The 17,108-nt window shown below is 39.9% G+C and overlaps 1 protein-coding gene and 1 long non-coding RNA gene across 14 annotated transcripts in view; one reads left to right on the forward strand and one right to left on the reverse strand.

The window, feature by feature from the left end:
- LOC147374610 (uncharacterized) overlaps positions 1 to 17,108 on the forward strand; it is a 310,540-nt gene that overhangs the window by 226,718 nt on the left and 66,714 nt on the right. For 3 of the 8 annotated variants that reach the window (XR_015162958.1, XR_015162961.1, XR_015162957.1), the window contains one exon: positions 12,798 to 13,493. The exons of 1 other annotated variant lie outside the window; for it this stretch is intronic. This is a non-coding gene — a long non-coding RNA (uncharacterized LOC147374610). Of the gene's footprint in view, positions 1 to 12,797; positions 13,494 to 16,347; positions 16,535 to 17,108 lie in introns of those variants that run through there. 4 more of the 8 variants (XR_015162964.1, XR_015162960.1, XR_015162959.1 and 1 more) reach the window with 2 other exon arrangements.
- The window catches only part of UMAD1 (UBAP1-MVB12-associated (UMA) domain containing 1), a 255,050-nt gene continuing 247,997 nt past the window's right edge, over positions 10,056 to 17,108 (reverse strand). For all 6 annotated transcript variants that reach the window (XM_086397677.1, XM_086397672.1, XM_086397674.1 and 3 more), the window contains one exon: positions 10,056 to 11,830. In XM_086397677.1, coding sequence (XP_086253803.1) covers positions 11,573 to 11,830 — 258 coding nt within the window. In that variant the 3' untranslated portion in view covers positions 10,056 to 11,572. The remainder of the gene's footprint in view (positions 11,831 to 17,108) is intronic.

The raw sequence follows: 17,108 nt of genomic DNA on the forward strand, positions 1-17,108 counted from the left end.
GGTGGAGAGATTGCCCTGGGAAATGAGGCTCTTATCACAATCTACGTGAAAACAGAAATTGTGCCTCCAGTGTATCTCCATGAACACTCGAAAACCCAAATGGAAATAACCTACACCCAGGAGACTAGTGCTTTGCTTAATCAGGGTTTTATTCCTACAGTCACTCTCCAATAGGTGTACATTGCTAAGCATAGAAACTTAAAGTCACATAAAATGACTATGGTGGTAAACCTCAGATGAGCAGAGAGAGTTTCGGGAGATAGTCTTTCAATTAGAGGGAAAAAAGAAACTGTTGACCCTTGATACTCATTTAACACAATGTTTTAGTCAAGAATAGGAAGGTAATAAAGATTAAGGACTTTGTTTCAGATTGAATTTGGGAGACTATTTTTGCCCAAAAGCTTGTCTACTGGAAGATTTTATTACTTCTTGATGTTAAAGTATTTGCAAGTTGTTATTTAGACAATAGAAACATAGAATTGTGTTAACCAACATAACAGGGATTTTTGCCTTTTGCTTTTTATAAACTAAATGTAAGTTTTAAGAGATTGGCTACTGTTATTTTCTCCATCTGTTGAAAATGATGTATGTCTTTATCTTTGCATCTAGGGAGAAGGGAGTGTCCATAAAAATGAGGAACTTTAGAGATTGTAATAATTAATGTGGTGACCAAACTGGTTAGAAATGTAATTGATTAATAATGTATAGTCATTATAATGCATTATAGAAATTAAGGTGAATTTATGCAGTAAACTGGCTACCAAGTGAATGGACCAGTTAAAGAATATTTTAGAATCTGCTTTGATTACATGAAAAATCAACATGATGGTCTTTCCTCAGATAATTATTTGTTTCTCCTCAAAAGTAAAATGAGCTTGTCCTTCCAGAATGTGGAAGGGTTAATATTTCCAAAGTCTAAATATTCCAAAGTCAGTGAGGTTAGGTTACATAAAAACAAAATGCCACAACCCATTAAAAAAGCAGGCATTCAATTTTTATGGTGTATGTTTAAATCTACACAGATCTATGATTTAAGAAGAGCCATGTAATTTAATTAGCAGTAATCAATGTTGATTTAATAGAAGACAGAAGAAAGTTCCAGCTCTGTGTACATTAAGGAAAACTGAAATATAAAACCCAAGTTATGACAGATGGATTTACAGTCACTTAAACTCCCCAGATTTAATCTAAAGACTTAACACTGTCTGAAAAAGGTGATAATAAACACAAAAAATTCTTTTGGTATTTATTACATTTTGTATCCAATACTAAGAAGTATTAGTACTCCTGATACAGCTAACCAAACCAAAGGTAGATTTCTACTTTCAAAAAATTTAAGAGCTAAATTATGTAGGATACAAGATAAATTTAGGGCCATTAACAAATTTAGCATGTTCTAGTACAAACATCTAGAAGGATGCTTAAAGGCTTCCAAAAAGACACTCAAAGGCAAATTCTACCGTAGATGAAAAATATCATACATTTCCTTGGATTAATGGTGATTCCATCATGTGTCCATTCAGCCAACTTGTTCTGAGCACACACACTATGGCAGCAGCATGGTAACCATGGTAGCACATGTATGTTAGGGTCCACTCACAGAGCTGTGCAGTGGACAAGTGAGGAAACAATTACAATACTGTGGGTCAAGGGCCTTGAAAGAAGCGCACACAGGAGCATATACTGTGTATACGACCCACGGCAGGACCGTGTCAGGAAATCCAGTCCCACTTAGGAAGAATAAGGAAAGGCTCCCAGAGGAGGTGCTACTTGAGTGAAACCTTGTAACAACATTTATCACAGGTTGGGTCACTTGAGATCATGGAATGAATACTTTCTGCAGGGTGCATACTTTAAAAAATGTCTTCTGGTCCTCCATTTCAGTGTGCTTTTCAAGGACAGGTTCTTTTTTTAACCCATTTTGTGAGCCCTCTTGTGCTTCTTTCTGGTGTTTTCTGAAGCTGACCACTAGTGACTAATGAAAAAGGTACGAATGCATTGTTGCTGCATGAGTGTAATGTGATGTGGTCTGGCACTTAACAGATACTCTTGTGAATGTTCACAAAAAGCCTCCTCTGTGACAAAGTGCTTTCAGTGAGTCTCACCAGTGGTTTTACATCTGCAGAGCATTGAGGGTTGGGCTGACTTTTGAGAGGATTGAAACTGCTTTATCTTGTGATCCTAAATTTCATATCCTCTATATTCCATAAAGCATCCCCTAAGAGATGTTTTTGACTGGAAAACAAACAACAAAACAAGAAGAAGAAGGAAGGTCAGGGTGGTACAAGCGAAAAAGAAGGAAATGCAAGGATGGTGAGAGAAGGTAGGGCATGCTTGGGGACAGGGCATCACTTACCAGGGCAAGAACGCAGAGGCCCTGAGTGAGAATAGCATTAGGTGAGGCTGGAAAGGCAGGGTTGGTTTCAGGAACCTGGAATTAATCAACAGTGATAAATTGCCACTAGGGAATTGAGGTAAGGCCTTTGGCAGGTTGGAGGTGGCTCTTGTATGAATCAGCTCTCTGGAAGTTCTAAACAGGGATAGGCAATCAGATTAATCAGAGGGTCAGTGAAAGACTAGAAAGAAGTGGAGGCACAAACTACTCTCTCAAGAAGCTGGACACTAAAGAGAAGGAAAAGGAGTTTATAGCTGGAGGTGGAGGGGAGAGATCTGAACATGTTTATAGGAAGAGGGAAGAGCTGGCTGAGTAGGAAATGTGAGACAGACACTGAAGAGTCCCAAAAGAACGTGTACTACTGTTTCTAGAAAACTGTTTTCCCCTAAAAGCTGGTCGTTTAAAATATCCAAGTGTGCTCAATGGAAAACATATGAAAAAGGAAACCATTCTGAAGAACAGGTCAGACAGGATTAATAAACTCTGTGTCATGAACACACACAAACATAACCAAAAGCACACAAGGGAGAGTAGGCTGCCAGACAAAACCTCCAGTGCGAATCCACAGCACCAAAATACACTGTGTTGTCTAGAATCAGGCCTCACTCATCAAGAGGACATACACAGTTATTATGGGCAGAGGAAAACACAACCAGGAAAACACGGAGAGTACCCGAAACAGACAAAAGGCACAATTTGTAGACGCTTGGTAAACTAAGCATTACTTTCAGCTGTGTAAACACAGCATGATAATTTGGGGAACTTACTGGGGCCTGAAAAATGACAAAAGTTTTGAAATTCTATTCCTTTGCTTTTGGGAAGTCTCCCGTACAGATAATGTGGTGATTTATTATACTGGTTGACTCAACCATTCAACAAATGCTGATCGAGGATGTGTTTATGTGCTAAGCATAGACTGAAGGAACATCAACAAGAGCGCATAGGTTCTTAAGGAAAATGGGGGTGGTGGCTGTGCTTGGAAAAAGCATATTCAACTGACCTGCTATTTTTGGAATAGAAAATACACAATAAAACCTGTTAAAAATTTTCGTGGCTGGTGAAATACTTAGAAGACAGTATGGAAAACACTGTAGGGCACATTGGTCTTAAAAGATGGAGAACCCCTGGCCTTAGGATACAAGCATTTCTCTTTAGAAAAGACTCAGTAAGATGAAATCTGAAGATTCATTCCTCCTCCATTAAATTCAGTGTCTAAATACAAGCTCCGAAGCAGGCAAACCAAGGGGAAAGTGTATGTTTAATTATGGAAATACAGTTATAAATGCTCTTGACTATTAGCTCTTCATAGTTCTTACCAGTTTAGTTCCCTTCTCTTAATTATCCATTTCTACCACTGCCCAAATCTTTAGGGTTCAGTTCAGTTTAGTTGCTCAGTCGTGTCTGACTCTTTGCGACCCCATGAATTGCAGCACGCCAGGCCTCCCTGTCCATCACTAACTCCCAGAGTTCACTCAAACTCACGTCCATCGAGTTGGTGATGCCATCCAGCCATCTCATCCTCTGTCGTCCCCTTCACCTCCTGCCCCCAATCCCTCCCACCATCAGAGTCTTTTCCAGTGATTCAACTCTTTGCACGAGGTGGCCAAAGTACTGGAGTTTCAGCTTCAGCATCATTCCTTCCAATTAACACCCAGGACTGATCTCCTTTAGAATGGACTGGTTGAATCTCCTTGCAGTCCAAGGGACTCTCAAGAGTCTTCTCCAACACCACAGTTCAAAAGCATCAATTCTTCTGTGCTCAGCTTTCTTCACAGTCCAACTCTCACATCCATACATGACCACTGGAAAAACCATAGCCTTGACTAGACGGACCTTTGTTGGCAAAGTAAGGTCTCTGCTTTTGAATATGCTATCTAGGTTGGTCATAACTTTCCTTCCAAGGAGTAAGCATCTTTTAATTTCATGGCTGCAGTCACCATCTGTAGTGATTTTAGAACCCAGAAAAATAAAGTCTGACACTGTTTCTACTGTTTCCCCATCTATTTCCCATGAAGTGACGGGACCAGATGCCATGATCTTAGTTTTCTGAATGTTGAGCTTTAAGCCAACTTTTTCACTCTCCTCTTTCACTTTCATCAAGAAAGTTTGTCTTCACTTTCTGCCATAAGGGTGGTGTCATCTGCATATCTGAGGTTATTGATATTTCTCCCAGCAATCTTGATTCCAGCTTGTGCTTCTTCCAGCCCAGCGTTTCTCATGATGTACTCTGCATATAAGTTCAATAAGCAGGGTGACAATATACAGCCTTGACGTATTCCTTTTCCTATTTGGAACCAGTCTGTTGTTCCATGTCCAGTTCTAACTGTTGCTTCCTGACCTGCGTACAGGTTTCTCAAGAGACAGGTCAGGTGGTTTGGTATGCCTGTTTCGTTCAGAATTTTCCACAGTTTATTGTGATCCACACAAAGGCTTTGGTATAGTCCATAAAGCAGAAATAGATGTTTTTCTGGAACTCTCTTGCTTTTTCGATGAGCCAGTGGATGTTGGCAATTTGATCTCTGGTTCCTCTGCCTTTTCTAAAACCAGCTTGAACATCTGGAAATTCACAGTTCATGTATTGCTGAAGCCTGGCTTGGAGAATTTTGAGCATTACTTTACTAGTGTGTGAGATGAGTGCAATCTTTAGGGTTAGGACCTCAAATACCTAAGACAGAAACTTCTAGATTTGCCTCAGAAACAGGAGCAAGGGGAAGAGGAGAGCTTAGTTTTACAGCTTTAAGTGTGTTAAGTGATGGGTACAGTTCATGCTGTGTGAAATTAAACCTAGATACAGTCTATCCCAGATTCAAAAACACATTGATGAGTACAAATTCTCATGAAGATCCAGAACAAGGATGGCAGGGGATATAGGAAGAAAATAAATATTTAGGTTCTGTGTTTGCCTGTTGGTGTTTCTGCATCCATTTCTGTTTTTTTTTTTTTTGCTCCAGAGAAGACCTATTCAAAAGACTAAGCCAGCAATGCCACACACAGCCTGTGCGTGTATGGCCTAACCTGTAGGTGTAAGAACTCGGCTTTGTTTTGCCCTTGTTCTTGCACAAAAGCTTCTTCTTTGTTAGTTTCCCAACTCTTCCTTGCCATAATGCAGAAATACATTAATTTTGAAACAAACAAAAAAAAATCATGTGCCTTTGGAAAGCAAAATGCACACACACACTTACAAACATACATGTGCATAGTGAAGCTGACGTTACTCCGCTACTTCTTCCGTGTGTCTGAGAGTTATAGCCAACACCTGTGGCCACACAAGGGCAGGCTTGGCAGCTGCAGAACCCAGATGTCAGACACTGGGTCGTAGGTCCCTGGCAGCAGTCCTAAGTGGGAGGCCGTCTCCTTAACTGACCTCTGAAATGGTCTATTGTCTGTCTCTCTCTCTGGCCTGGGTGGTAACTAACAAGCTGTCTGTGGGCCTGGGTCAGAGTTAACGTGCTGATGGGTTGTTCTGGATGCAATTATCCTTGGCCTTACCTTTGATTATAAGGAATTTATTTCCTTTGTGGGGGTGAAAATTGGGACTGAGCAAATTCTTGACAAGGAACTATATTCAGCTTTCTTCCAAGGACAAATAAGACGCTCTTTTGCTTTGATTGATATTTTTCCTCGCAGAAATTGGATGAGATTAACCTTGTTTTAGCACACAGTGTTTTGATTAAGCAGAAGTAAAAATAAGAGTTTCTTGGGCACCTCCTCCCTCTGATAAAAGACTGAGTTTCCTTATACTGTTTCTTAAAATTACTTCCCAAAGGTTGAAAATGAACCATTTCTTTAGAAACTTAAGGAGCTATAACTTGTCTTTGCTGTGACTAAAACAAACAGACAAAAAATGGTATCTACTATAGAGAAGAGATCATGAATTCTCTTGGTTCTATAAAGAGGAAAATGGTTACACTATAACCTTGCCTCCACATCACTTGCGGAAGAAGGTCATTATGTGTAAGATGCAATCGTCATGGGAATGAGGTGGGGAAAAGCCAAGTATCTTAGAGGGCTCCACTTACAAGGCAACACTTACAGCCTTCAGGGAATGTCGAGGGTGAACACAGAGTCATGGCAAGTGCAGGAGAAACACATCTGATATTTATAGGAAGATGAAGTCTGGGGAAATTATAGAACATATTATCATACCCAATGTCAAATAGTATTCATCAGCACCATGAAAAATGTTCCAACTTATCTTTATTAACTTTTATAAAAATGTAAACATGTCTCTTGGTCACCATTGATTTGTATTTGGGGGGGAAAGGGATTGAATACTCTTGAGTTCCAACATAAAAAACAAAGTGATGGAGAAATAAATAGGAGAGAAGAGACATTTATCTCATAAGCAAGAACTCCAAATAACTTATGTGGTTACTCACCCCACAAGGAGGTGAAGCTTACTTCCCTGTCCCGTGAGTGTGGGCTGTGCTTTGTGATTTAACTCCAAAGAGTAGAGTGTGAAAAGAATAGGGAGAGAGTTACTTTGCAGTGGAGAAAACTGGCGCACACACCTGGGCCAGATGATAATGGTTAACATCAGGCTGTCATGTGGAGCGTATGCATCCTTGATATGACATGACCTCATCAAAGGGCACTTCACCTTTGCAGTCTTCCTCCCAAAGCCCATAACCACAGTCTCACCATTTGAAAATATTAGATTAAATCCCCATTGAGGCACATTCCACAAAACACCTGACCAGTACTCCACAGAACTGTCATGGCCACTGTAAACAAGAAATGTCTGAGAAGCTGTCACAGCCTAAAGGAGGCTAAGGAGACATGATAATTAATGTAATGGGTTACACTGGATAGAATGCTGGAAGGGCAAAAAAACATTAGAAGAAATCAAGTCTGAGTAGAGTGTGGACTTTAGTTAATAGTAATATCTCAATAATTTAGTTATAGCAAATGTATCATACTAATGTAAGATGTTCAAAATAGTGAAACCCGGATAAGAGGGATATAAGAATTCTGCATTATTTATGTAGCTTTTTAATGAATCTGTAAATAAAACATTTCTTTAAAAATGATTAACACGTGACTACCTTGACTAGCATGGCTAGTAGCAGAGTTCCAATGCATCAATCATTACATCATTTTCTCTTTTTCACCCCACCTGTATGGGGTGCCACTGAACTATATGGCATAAAGAGTCATCTTCCTGACACATACGGGTTTTCTGTGTTTCAGACCAATGTGTAAATGGCGTCAAACCTATTCTGAGAATTTTAGGTTTTCCAGTAATATTTAGGTCGTGCCCTTAGTAACATGACACAGATACTCAAAAGATAAATCCACAATCCCATATTTCTCAGCAGCTCTACAGGTGTAACATCATTCAACCATGTATCCAATACACTGCATGCGAATGTTATTAATGACATTATTATGAAAACGTATTCACCTCTGAAGGTAACATATTGTTAGACTATGCTGTTCATTTGTCAGTTCTTATCATGAGAGGTAAGGGTAGGCTCCTTATGCCAGTTTTAGAACATGAATGAGATTATCTCTTTGCTACTCCATTCTGTACTTTAGAATGAAAATAAATCAGGTCTCTAGGAGTTTTAGAAGGCATTTCATTCTGTTTTCTTTCTATTCTTTTCTCCTGACTTTGAAAGACTGAAATTGCATCAGCCAAATAGTTACTATTATAAGATGTTATAAGGGAGTATTTTTTGTTTTTGTTTTTTGGGATGGTTAGCATTTTTTTTAGCAATGTAGTATTTTTTAATTATTTTTAATTTTCATTTTATATTGGAGAACAGTTGATTAACAATGTTGTGTTAGTTTCAGGTATATAGCAAAGTGATTCAGTTACATATGTATCTATTCATTTCAAATTCTTTTCCCATCTGGATTACTGAATATTGAGTAGATTCCCTGTACTGTACAGTAGGTCCTTATTATCTGTCTTATACATAGTGGTGTGTGCATGCGGACCCCGGTTTCCCACTTATCCCTCTCCCATTCCCTCCTGGTAACTGTAAATTTGTTGTCAACATATGCAACTCTCTTTCTGTTTCGTAGGTCAGTTGATGTGTACATTTGTCTTTAGATTCTACATGTAAGTGATAGCACACGTTTGTCTTTCTCTGTCTTCACTTAATATGCTAATCTCTAGGTCCATCCATGTACTACAATGGCATTAGTTCATTCTTTTTGAAACAGCTGAGTGATATTCCATTACACACCACACACCCAGACCCACACACACACAACCTTAGCAGTTCCTCTGTTGATGGACATTTAGCTTGCTTCCATGCTCTGGCTGCTGTAAATGGTGCTGCTATGAACACTGGGGTACATGTATCTTTTTGAATTAGTTTTCCATTTATACTGTTCTCAATTTATCATTTTACTTTGATAAAGAGAAAAAAAGTAGTATCCATGAATGTTTACGTAAAAAACTATTTGTGTTTCTAGAAATGTTAACAAAAAAATGCTCTCTTGTTAACATTTAATGGTACAGTTTTAAAAGTTCAATCACAATTTAACCACATTAATTAATTGGTCAGAATCACCTCTCTAAAGAATGCAAATGTCAGTAAAGAAGCTGAAAAAGAAATATGAAACTTCCTGAATATATTTTAGGGTTAAAAATTCAGTAAAATTGCTTGTACATTCTGTATCAACAGTATTTTATAATGATTACTTATATTGAGAAAAGGGGCCATGATGCTTGATAAAGAGAGGAATAAAGAAAATGTTCCCTGTGGAAGTTGTAACTAAGGAATTACAGAAGAGTCAGCCAACCTATTTTAGCAATGTTTTCCTTAGTGAGGTATTTAATAGAAAAAAATAATGGGGTGGGAAGGCTCTACAATAAATGTAGGTAGCTATTTTTATATTATACTTTAAGCAGGTCAGTTAGTAAGTATTTTGCATTTTATCAGACTGCTGAGTGTGTGTGGTTAGTAATAAGAATTATAAGAGCTCTGTTTCCAAAACTCCTATGTCGTGTTCAAGCTTTCTGTTGTTAGGCATTTAACATACCCCACCTAAAACCCTACCACAATCCTGTAAAGTGCATACCATTATTATTTATAACAGGAGAAAGAACTAAGGACTCTAGAAATTAGGGGACTAACTCCAAATCTCACAGCCTGTTTAAGTATAAATCATTACAACCTCTGGCTGCCTCAAATATACCAGAGCATACAAACTTTGTTATAATTCATATCAAAACTATTAACACTATTCAAGTAAATATTTATCACTAATGAGGTGACTTAAATCACTTCACCTTTCTAGGCTTCAAGTTTCTCTTGGGTAAAATGAAGTTGGATAGTTGATTTCTAATGTTTTTTCAGTTTTAGAAGAGTAACAGTTGATTTATATAGAGAGTAAGAAAATTAAAATGGCCATGTTTACAATGTTTTGTTAAAAACAGGACAGTAACACTGGCCTTTACTGAATTTTGTGATGATGGAGATCTACCTTGAGCTGTCCATGTGATTTCTCCCAAATCTCTGTAGTCTTAAGGATCTAGGACTAGTCATTTTACCTGTATATCAGAGGAAATTTCATTTTTCTCTGCACTACAAAAACTGTGTACTTAAATCTTGGCCTCTCAAAGAATCAGTAATTTGCACTCAGATATGAATAACACAAAGAAAACCATTATTTCTGGATCTGAAAATAGTAAAAAAAAAAAGTATCAGTTTTTTAAAATTCATGTTTATTTATCTTTTATAGACAAATTAAAATACTTATAAGATTAAACATGGTAGACATACATATAAATGAAATGTATAAGTACTTCAGACAAAACTTAACACATATCAAACTGATGACTTGCTTACATTTGGTGTTAAGGTATATTTACATGAATATTGAAAAAAATGTTTTCACAAAAACTGCTATAAAATGTTCACATTTGTCTTAGTAATAAATTAGATTTCCTAGACTGATGTTTTATGAAAACTATGTAAAGATCTGATTTAATCATTCACCTCATATGGTATCATTATTTGTAAATAAAGCATATTTTTGTCAATATAAATGTACATTTAACTCTTAAATCATGTAACAGTTTATCAAGACCATGCCACATTTATTAAACAAACATGCATGCCACATTAAAACTTAATTCATGTATTATTATGCACAGTGTTTAGTTTTGCTATGGCACTCTATCTTCATGAAAAATATAAGATTTGGCACAGAATCAATAAACTGTATTGCCACTAATCAGAACAAATGTAATTTAAATTTTCTCTGGCATAGAAAATACCCTCACATCTCTTCCCTTTATAGTTTATGGACCAATGGCAGTTTTCTATGTCAGTCAGAACTGTGTTGTGGGCAACAGATGTCTAAATAAGGGCTTTATCAGCAATAATACGTATCATCACAAGCTCCTTTTCTCTGGGAGGCAGAGAGGTTAGAAAGGAATGCGGGTCTCTTCATAAACCAGAAATACAGGAGGTAAGGAGGGAAAATGCCAACTGAGCCAGAAGCAGAGAATGTTCTTGTAAAGCTGATGAGAGAGCAAACCATGAAGTAGCAAAAAATAAAGACAGGAACCTGGGTCTCCATCGAGGTGAAGACTGCCATGGGCTTAAGGAGAATCTGTCATTCAAAAGCAACAGTATCCAGAGCATTCTTCATACAGCATTCTTGTCTCAGCAAACTACTATTGCTTTCTAGGAAAAGTTGTAAATTTCCACATCAATGTCTAAATTAAGACTGAAGACATTAAGCTAACTAGCAACTTTTTTTTTTTTTTTTGTCTGAATTCATTCATAAACACAGTGGAAGGAGAAAGAGGATAACATTAAGTTTTCCTCCAAACCAGAGAAGTCACACTCTAAGTAGAGATTTCAGAGTTGTGCCAAAAAAAAAAAAAAAATGCCTCAGTTCTTTTTCACAGTTTTTCTAAGATACATGTGAGGTGCTATATTTTGAGAGACTGGTTGACAAAATCTTTCAAAAAACCTTGATAAATTAATCTTTGTATTTATTACTAGGGGAAAAGGAAGTAGATCTTAAGTTTAATTTTTATACAAATATGCTTTATTCTAAAAAAATAGAGCAATGAATATATTATTATCTGCTTCATGATCCTTGCTTTCTGAGGACCTTTAAGGGCCTTTACAAAAAATATCAGACAAGTTAAATAAAATCGTCAAACGTTTGTTTCAAAGCTTGTTAAGGTGCACACAGACATAACGATTATGAACCATAGAGTACTGAGTTTTCAAGAGTGAAATCATACCAAAACCTTGATAAGTTTTCGCTGACATCATAGGAGAGTAAGTGGTCGGGAAGGTCACTGATGGTGCCCTGCACGGCCAGCACGTGTGGGGCCAAGGTGAAGGGCACGTCGCTCAGGAGCTCGGCCATTAGTGAGCTGTTCTCCAGGGTCTGGCCTGCCTTAGTTTCCGTCTCAGGCCCTGCCACAGTCACACTGGATGAGTTTTCTTTGCCAGTCTAAAAATACATATATATGTAAGTCATTTTGATCTTACAGACTTTGAGGTTCTATGGCATTAACATAGCAAAACGTGGCATTAACATCTCAAGGCGATTGAGAAATGCAGAGTATATAAATAGTCCCAGGCTGCTGTTGTTTACTTGCTCAGTCCTGTCTACCTCTTTGTGACCCTATGGACTACAGCCTGTCAGGCTCCTCTGTCCATGGGATTCTCCAGGCAAGAGTACTGCAGTGGGTTGCCATTTCCTTCTCGCTAGGATCTTCCCAACCCAGGGATTGAAGCCCTGTCTCCTATAGCTCTCCTACATTGGCAGGCAGGTTCTTTACCGCTGAGCCACCAGGGAAGCCCATTCTCAGATTAGAACGCCGCTATTTACTTACTTGAGAAACACATCCATCTATATATCTCCTAGGTGTTAAAATGAATCCGAAGCCCAGCCTTACTCAGATGAACCACCCACAAGCCCCTCAGATACAGACGCGCACTCTTGCTGTTTCCCTAGCCCAGATCACGTCCACAAAGTCTCTCTCGCTGCTTTTCCAAGTCTGACATCAACTTTCAGGCTCCACAGGATCTCTAGCTTCTTTCTGAAATCTTCTATCAACACAGCCAAAGTGACCTTGCCTGCTTCAGCACGGTTACAGGGCAGCTTGCCCAGGATAGTATTTGGTGTTTCCTTTACGTGTCTTTGGGGTTAAGACATAAGCACAATAAAATGCAACTAGCAAAGAGAATCTAGGGTCCCTGGGGGCACACAATCCATTGTACCCATCTCTGTATTCTCTGCCTTTTATACGTTCCTGCTTTACCCTCATGTGTACTTGGGAACTGACTTCTAACACGCACCGAACCAGTGACTGATAAGCTGCCTATGATGGAACTAAAATGCTATGTTATTATGAGAATAAGAAGAAGAATTGATATATTTTGTTTGATTTATTTAAAATTGGTGTCTCTTACAGAAGTTTACCTAAAGACCTGCAGCACGAGTTCACAGTAGCACTCGGCGCAAGCCCTGGGCTGGTGCAGGGAGCTGGCACCCGTTCACCAATAGCAGCATGGACGAGGAACAGAAGTAGATTACAGCAATGAGAATGAAGAGCCTCCCACTACAAGCAGCTGACCCCTAACCAAACCAGGTCAGGCAAAAATTTACTCCCCATTTCGCAAGGTCTCATGCAGAATCAAACTCCTGAGCCTTTACAAGGCCCACGGTGATCTGGCCACAGGCATCTCCCTGACACTAGCCTGGCTGGTCTGTCCTTGTTCGGACTCCTCTAGTCCCTCTGTTCTTGCCATGGCTCTTGCACAGTCAGCCCATTTCTGCCTCAGGCTGGACCCTGCAGACCCTTCTCCCGGATACACATGGGGCTCCTTCCCTCCAATCCTTCCCAGTGCGGGCCCAAACGTCACCTTCTCAATGAGGCCTTTCCTGGCTGTCCCATGAGCCCGCACCTCATCCCCTCCAGCATTCTCCGCCCGCCTCTCCTGCTTCTGCCCTCTTGGCACCTGGTGATATATTCTGTACTTTATTCTGATTATCATCCCTCAGAAGCGTAAGCAGTTTTTTCCTGTAATGTTCACCACTGTATCCCAAATGCCAGATTCAGTGTCTAGTGCTCAGTAAATATTTGGTGAATAAAAGAGAGTGGTCAAGACTTTTGCCTGAGGAGGCCTTATACTATAATGGCTACAAATGCTGATAAATTCCTCTTTCTTAAGTCTAGAAACAAATTATTTTCTGTGTAAGAAATACAATTTTATAAAACTTTTTATGCAAGTGCAAACTACAGAAAGGAGTACATCTTAAGTGTATAGCTGGTACATTTTAACCAGCGAAATACTAGAACCCAGATAAATAGAAATGGCCCTCGTGGCGTTCTCTTTCATTCGCAGTCAACTGCCTACCCCCTCAGTCACCATCCCGACTTCTTACTGTATAGACTGTTCACCTATTTTTTACGTTTTAAATGAAGGTAACCATACAGTATAAACTCTGTTTGTGGCTTTTTTTTATCCAGTGTTGTATTATGAGATTCATTTATATTGTTGTATGGGCTTCCCTGGTGGCTCAGAGGTTAAAGTGTCTGCCTCCAATGAGGGAGACTGGGGTTCGATCCCTGGGTAAGGAAGATGCCCTGGAGAAAGAACCCACTCCAGTATTCTTGCCTGGAGAATCCCATGGATGGAGAAGCCTGGTAGGCTACAGTCCACGGGGTCGCAAAGAGTCAGACACGACTCAGCGACTTCACTATACACTATATGTGGGATTATAATACTTTTTTAAGAAGAGATACTCTGGCATCTTAAGAGAACTGTTTTGTTGCCATGTTGATAGCAGGCAGTGAGGGGTATAGGGGTTGGGGAAGGAAGTAGGAAGACCAGCTGGGAAAGAGAGATGATAGTGATGTAGATTAGGGCTGTGATAGTAAAAGCGAGAGAAAGCGGTTTTGGAGAGACCTAAAGGCTAAAGTCAGGAGGATGTGCTGATGGAATAGATGGTGGACTGTGAGAGAGAAGTGGAGTCAAGGGTGAAGCAAAGTGGACAGACATTTAAGTGGTGTGGTTAGAAGGCAGGGGGGCGTGAGTCAAGCCTGGAGCTGGTGTGATCTGGTGGAGAAAGGCAGCTTGGTATGTATTTAGGAGACAGTAGCAGGAGAGAAAGTGAAGACCAATACAAGAATAGGCTACTTTCTAAATATTATGCTGCAAATGGGAAAAGAGACATGGCCAGTAGCTGGAAAGGAAAGTAGGGTCAAGACAACTTTCTCCTGATTTTTCTTTCTGTTCTGGAAGTTGGGAGCAATAATGGTAGTTTATATGCTGAAGAGAAGAGGCCCCTAAGAAAAGGAAACTCCGTGGAGACTCTGTAGAGAAGGAACTGCTCTCTTCACTGGCATCCCCCCAACATCCAGAACAGAGGCTCTCAAGAAGTACTTGGGCAGTGAATGAATGAATGAAGGTACCAAACACATCGCTATCAGGGTTGTTTTACAGCTTCACGTGAAAATAAATCACCAGAGTACTTTCGTAGGATGGCAACTAGAACAAACGTGACGTCACCCAGTGATGAATCTTATTAGACAGGTCCACGTATGCACTGACCGAGCAGAGACCGCCTCCTGAAACCTAACTGGGACTTAAGTATTACGTGTCCTTGCGTCAGCCGAGAGTACAGGCGTTGGTGAGCAACAATGCCAGGACTCTAGCCTCTTTAAAGGGCATCACTATACACTGGTTTTCTCAATATTATGCAGACACCAGGGCTGTGGTTACCACGGAGCAGCATGGCAGAGTGTTTAAGAACAGATTCTAGAGTCCGACTATTTGGGTTGGGTACAAATCCTCCTTAAAAATATACAAATGGCCTGGGACAAGTTATTTAACTTTCTGTGTCTTTTTCCTTAGCTATTAGGAAACCAATATTAGTGCCTATTCCATACAGTCGTTATGAAAATTGTATGAATAATCGTAAGTAAGTAGAATAATCCTGAGCACATGCTAAAGTCAGTGATAAATAAAAACTTTAGAAACGTCAGACCCCTTTTGGCTTTAGGTGAAGACCAGGATCCATCCAGTCCTTTTGTTTTTGACATTCATTGATGGTTCAAACAATCTTGCCTTCCTCTCTCCTCTCAGAGCTTGTCTTCTCTCTTACTCTCACAGGCAAATGTTCCCTAGGTCTGCTGATCACATCCCATACTCGAGCTTTCCTCTCTTCCTCCCTTGAGTACCAAACGTGTTCTACAGTTTCATTAGCCAAATCATCTCCTTTCTTAAACAAAAGCATTCCTAAAATCTCACCTTCCCACTAAAAAAGGAGGCATGTTACCCAGAGCACTCTCTGCTTTCTAAACATATGAGCTTCTAAGGTTTACCTCTGGCAGCGACATTTATTCCTTTGTTCATGCTGCTATTAATCCTCTTCCCTTTCCTTTACAAATCATTCTTGCTGTCAGAGCATAATTCCTTGAGGACAGAGCATAATAAAGGAACTGAGACATGTGGCTTCTTGTTCAAATTCTTCTGATAAAACTGCCATCTGACCTGAAGGAAGGAGGCTGCTTCATCCACCTGGGCCTCAGTTCTCCGTTCTGTCAAATGAACGGTGAGGGGCAAAAAACGATGGCGGTGGTGACGGTGATAGCAACTAGCACGTATTAAACACTTAGGTATATTAACTCTCCAAGTCTTACAACAGCTCTGTAGGACGTGTCCTATTACCACCCATATCACCCTGAAGGCGGTGCCCAATCTCATCTGATCTTGGAGGCTAAGCAGGGGCGGGCCTGGTTAATACTTGGATGTGAGACGAGTTTCAAATTCAGTTACGCTGAAAAAACTCTATATTCTAAGCACACTTCAGCCATGCTTTGGTAGACTGGCTAACTGAATGAACAAAGCCTCAAAAATTTAGGGGAAAACATGATAGTTACTTGGCTTAGTAGCATCTTGGCTTAATTTAGAAGAAAAAAAAATAGACTCTAATATCTCTTACCTTTGGGAAGAAAGGATTGAGAAAATCATCGAAGGGACAGATCTTAGATTGAAGAAGGATGGAAAAGAAGCATAATTTAAGAAAAATTTATCCCTGGAAAAAAATCTCCCGGCAGCCTGGATAAACCATGGGGAAAACAGCACGGTCAGTGAAACAAGACGGTCTGTGTGTTGATGACGGGTGAAGAGGAGGGACAGAAAGGTACGTGGGCATGTACTACAGTATTCTTTCTCCCTCGGTATATGTTTGAAGGCTTTGCATAATAAAAAGTTTCCAAAATTTAAATTAAAAAAATACCATGCACACAGTGTTCCATTAAATGCCCCCTAGAAGGATCTGAGTATCAGCGGTCTGTATGTCTTGACTCCAGCATCTCGCTCTTAACAGTTGGCTAGAACGCACAGTACAGTCTCCAAGGAGGCTGCCTGCCCTCTTGGCAGCAGGGCAAGTGCCACGATGCAGCTGCTGCTGGCATGCTGAGAGTTGGAAGGGGAGAAATTAGACAGCGAAATAAGAGAAAGTCACAAAGGGAATGGGAGTCAAAATTCAAGGACCCCACACCTACTAGCCCTGATCACCAAGTCCCGGACTTGGCAGCCAATGGCAGCAGCGGTGGGGGCTGAAGGCCGAAACAGGTGCATGAGTCCCCCTGCAGAAAGCAGCCTTCTCTCTCCCACACAGAGTCTTTCAGTTTTTTTCCATTTGCATAATAAAATGGGTCTTTAAAGGGAAGAATGAGTATGTCAACCACAATAGAGTGGGAAGAAAAGAATCA

This window comes from Bos grunniens, chromosome 4, assembly GCF_055505025.1.
Source record: "Bos grunniens cultivar Pamir isolate PY7600 chromosome 4, Bosgru_T2T1.0, whole genome shotgun sequence".
NCBI classification, from domain to species: domain Eukaryota; kingdom Metazoa; phylum Chordata; class Mammalia; order Artiodactyla; family Bovidae; genus Bos; species Bos grunniens.